Source organism: Lipotes vexillifer, unplaced genomic scaffold (genome assembly GCF_000442215.2).
Source record: "Lipotes vexillifer unplaced genomic scaffold, Lipotes_vexillifer_v1.1 scaffold325, whole genome shotgun sequence".
In the NCBI taxonomy this organism is placed as follows: Eukaryota; Metazoa; Chordata; class Mammalia; order Artiodactyla; family Lipotidae; genus Lipotes; species Lipotes vexillifer.
This window is the reverse complement of record NW_006799313.1, coordinates 2,304,328-2,308,888: the sequence shown is the minus strand read 5'-3', so window position 1 is coordinate 2,308,888 and position 4,561 is coordinate 2,304,328. Positions and strand designations below refer to the sequence as shown.

The following is a 4,561-nucleotide window of genomic DNA, read 5'->3' as shown; positions in this document are numbered from 1 at the left end:
AGTAAGAGACCGTTTCTCTTCCGATCAACGTAGCTCCAAGCCCCCAGCCCAATGCGACCAGAAGGCAGTGTTCTCACAATTGCCTTTGTCCCAGTGTATACAGATTTCTTTACTTCCCTGTCATTTTTACAAAATCTCCTCACTAGCCAAGTGGACCGCTCCTTCTTGCTTTTGAATAAATCTTCTTCTGCATCTTCACAATTATCAGGGAAGTCCTCAAAATGGCTCAGAAAGGTCTTGGCAGGTGGACTGTCCATAAAATCCTCCCCGCAAAAGCTGTCACTTGAACATACTACATCGACCTTCGGGCAAGAGCCTTCAAAGCACAAGTGTTTGTCATTCAAGGGGTCACAATGATCATACTGCAGCTGCCTATTCTTACTGTCACAGTTACTTGCCAATTCCATCAGTTTACAAGTATACGCCATGTAATTGTTCTTTTGTTCCCCACCAACAGCAGGTAGTACACAGTTTCCACAATCATCCAAAATCAAGTTATCCGATAGGGGACAGAAAGTGTCTGACATTCTTCTGTCAACTTCATACTGAAAGTGAAATACTGCCATGTTGCTGTCAGGGTGTGCCCTGCCCGTCTCTGTGATGGTTGACTGAGTTCCTAATGGACTAATAATGCCCGCGGGAGGTCTGTCTATCTCCAGTTGAATTCCAGGGAACACCTTTCTTTCCAGTGAAGAAGGGATTCCAGTTTCCAAACACAGGCCTTCCTCTGTGGTAGAATCACACGTTTCATAAAACTGGCTCTGAGGAAGGCCACACTGACGGTTTTTCAGTATGTTGTTGCAGTTAATGTTAAGGTTTTTCACAGAGTCTGGTATGCTTTTCTCCCAGCACTCTTCATAACTGTTCTCATCACTCATTATTTTCTCCCTTGCTACTGAGAGAATCTGGGGCAAGTTGCTTCCAGAAGATTCTTCTGTAAGTTTGGTCAGTTGTGAGATGGTATGAGAAGTCTCCCTGCTCTGCCTGACAGGATGCGCCTTTGGAACATGGATGTCCGAGACCTTATCATTACTTTCATCTACAGCCGACTGAGCAGATATCACTTTTCGCTGAGTCACAGGTCTGAGAACAGAAGCTGCCATTTCTTCAGAAGTCATCTTGACCAATGAGCAGCCTTTAGCTATTGCTGTTCCTCCCCGTTTGTGATCATGTCAAAATGTTAATAAAACTATGGGTTATTAAAATAATCTCAGGTGTATAAGCCCTCTGAGAAACAAAGTGACAATTCCTTCATTTAGGTGCATTAAGAGCCACATAAATTTCCCCAGTTACCACTTCCTACCATGTGCAGTATGCTCTTCGAGATCAAGGTTTTAAGGTGGTAGACCAATTTTCTTTCTTTGGTCATTTGAAGCAATTCTTTCGAAGACTTTTATTCGACATTGCATTCTGTAACCTCTGATTCATCACTGGCTTACAGTGATTTAAAAATCCAGTTCGAATGTATCCTGTGAGAGAAAGGGATAACATCAAACACTGTGGCACTAAACAGATTTTCAAAAATGAACTCATAATTCTAAGCTAGAGCAAAATATGAATCCATTTTGAGTAAGGAGTTTTGCAATCAGAAGTTGGTATCATTTTTCTGATTCAATCTTTCAGAACTTCTGTTTCCAGCCAGAATGGAGTAACAGAGACCAGATTTATCTTCCTTCCTTAAACAACTGAAAAAAAATCAGAAAAAAATAATGAAATAATGTTTTTCAGATATTGAACAACAGGCAACATAGAACAATGATCCCTGAAAGAAGAAAAAAACAAATAAGGTGAGCTCTATAAATGCCCTAGCTTACAGCTTGAGAGTTTTTAGGCTACCGGGGAGGGAGGTGGGACCCAGATGAAACCCAACAGTGTGTCTGATTTAAAGAGAAGTAGGTGAGAATTCAACGAGGCCAAGGAAGTTAGAGAAAGAAGACACACGAAGCAGAGAGGAGCAAAGATAAGGATGATAGCAGGCTTCTCATAGAAACAATGCAAGCCACAAGACAGTGGAGTAAACCTTTGAAGTACTGGCGGAAAATAAATTAATTAAATAAATAATAAATAAATATATACACTGCCTACTTAAGACTTCTATACTCGGCAAAAATCTTTTGAAAACAAAAAATAAGGACTTTTTAGACATATAACGCTGGGAGAATTCATCACTAGCAAACATACATATAAGAAATGATAAAAGAAGTCCTTTAGGCAGAAGGAAAATGATACCTGATAGAAATCTGAATCTATAAAAAGAAATAAAGAGTATGAAAAATGTTAAATATGTGGATAAATACAATTTTTCCTTACTTTTTAAATAACTTAAGATAACTGACCATTTAAAGCAAAAATAGTAACAAGGTATTGTGGAGTTACTAACAAATGCAGAAGTGAAATATATGACAATAATAGCACAAAGGTCAAGAGAGAGGAAGTGGAAATATATTGTTATAAGATTATTTTCTACATGAATCGGGACAACATTACTTAAAGTCAGGTTGTCATAAGCTAAAGATGTATACTATAAGCCCCAGTGCAACCACTTTAACAAAAAAAATACAGGAAATAAGTAAAGATATTAGAATCTTAAAATTTTTTTCAAATGATAAAAAAGAAGGCAGAAAAAAGGAAAAGGTGAACAAAGAACAGATGCAACAAATGGGAGACAAATGATAGATTTAAGCCTTTCAAAGAGCATCTTTGGACAGTGTTTCTAATTTTTTCCCATAAAGTATATACATTTTTACCTCCCTCTGTTTCATTTGAATAAATTATTCAGTTGAATGTCAACTGACATAAACATTTTCAATTTGTGAAAGACATTATTTTAAAAAATAATTTAGCCTATTTTATTCTCCAAATTATTGAACCCTGCTCTCTGTTGGGAACTGTGTAATGGGCTAGAAAGCCAGGACCTGCTTGCAAGTCTGTTAAGGAGAGAGAATTGAACAGATTTCAGTCCAATGTGGCAAGTGCAATTATAAAGGATATTCAAGGCACTCTGGGCCCACAGGGTGCCCATTACACGTATACTGTTCCTTTATAGGTAAAGCTGTTCTTCCCAAGGCAACTAATGGCATTCAGGCTCTGCTGTCAACAGCAGATTCGCCCTGTCTTTGCTCTTTGCCACACAGATGTCCCTCTTCTCCTTCTTTCCTCCTTTTCTGCTCTTCCCTTCTTCTCTTACATATATGTCCCCTCAAGCATGGACAGTCACAAATTCTCACCTGCTTTCAGCACATGCAGGTCTTCACAACTACCCTGAAGGATCAGAGGACACCCTATCGATCATATACATCACAGGCAACCACCAACCAGAGCAGCAACGTCCTAATACAACATCCTAACCCTTTCTACCTTTTGTGTCTTCCTTCCAACTTGGTTTCTTTTTTATTTTCTTTGGAAAATGCCTCTCTTATTTCTGTAGATATATGCTCAGTATAAAACAATTCAAACAATGCAGAAAAACACACACTTTTTTTTTTTACCTTAACACAAATTCCACCACCCAGAGATAACCATGATTGATACTATGAGGAATCTCCTTCCAGAATGCTCCCTATGTATTAACATACAGAGATATAAGTATATAATTACACAAATACCAGATCATACTGTACTTGCTGTTTTATACCTGCTTTTAAAAATTCAAAACATGAACAACTTTTCATGTCAAGAACTATACTGAATACTTTAATGGCTTACGGCACCAGCTTTCAATATCTTTGTTCCATTTTTTAGAGGAATGTAATTTTTCAAGCCAAAGCCTTCAGATTGACAGTTCATCCGTCCTTTCTAACCCATGAGGAAGGTAATTCAAGGTAGGTGCTGCTTAAGTCCTGTTCTAAGCACTTTATAATTCTGATCTCACGTAATTCTCACTCAACTCTACCAGATAGTGTGATGGTTTTAAAATATGTCCACAAATTCTGTGATACTCCTCCTTTCAAAATGTGGAGACTGATTCCCCTTTCCTTGAATGTGGGCTGTACTTAGTGACGTCCTTCTAACACAGACAATGTCATGGAAGTAACAGTGTATGACTTCTGAGAATAGCTCATAAAAGTCATCGGAGTTTCTTCCTGGCTCTCCCTCTCTTGCTTTCTCTGGGGGAAATCAGCTACCATGTCATAAGGAGAGTTCCCTGTGGCAAGAACTGAAGCCTCCTGCCAATGGCTACTTGAGTGAGCCATCTTGGAAAGTGATCCTCCAACCTCAGTCAAGGCTCCACATGAAGGCAGCCTTAGTCGACTTCTTGACTGTAACCTCACCAGTGACCCAGAGCCAGAAGCACTCACCTGAGCCCTTTCCAAACTCCTGACCCACAGAAACTGTGAGATAATAAATGTTTCTTGTTTTGAGGCATTAAGTTTTGGGGATAATTTGTTGCACAGCAATAAGTAACTAATATAGATGAGTTCCATCATTATCCACGTGTGAGAGATTAAAAACCCAAGCAGAGAAAAGCTAAGTCACTTGCCAAAGATCACACAGCTGGAAAATGGTGAAGTCAGGATTCAAATCCAAGAAGCCTGACTCTAGAACCTACGCTCTTCTCCAT

At 39.0% G+C, this 4,561-nt stretch overlaps 1 protein-coding gene across 2 annotated transcripts in view; it reads right to left on the bottom strand.

The window, feature by feature from the left end:
• PLCE1 (phospholipase C epsilon 1) overlaps nt 1-1,118 on the bottom strand; it is a 278,203-nt gene extending 277,085 nt beyond the window's left edge. For both annotated transcript variants that reach the window (XM_007471584.1, XM_007471585.1), the window contains exon 1: nt 22-1,118. In XM_007471584.1, the coding sequence (XP_007471646.1) occupies nt 22-1,118 (1,097 nt within the window). The remainder of the gene's footprint in view (nt 1-21) is intronic.
• Between the last annotated feature and the right edge of the window lie 3,443 nt (nt 1,119-4,561).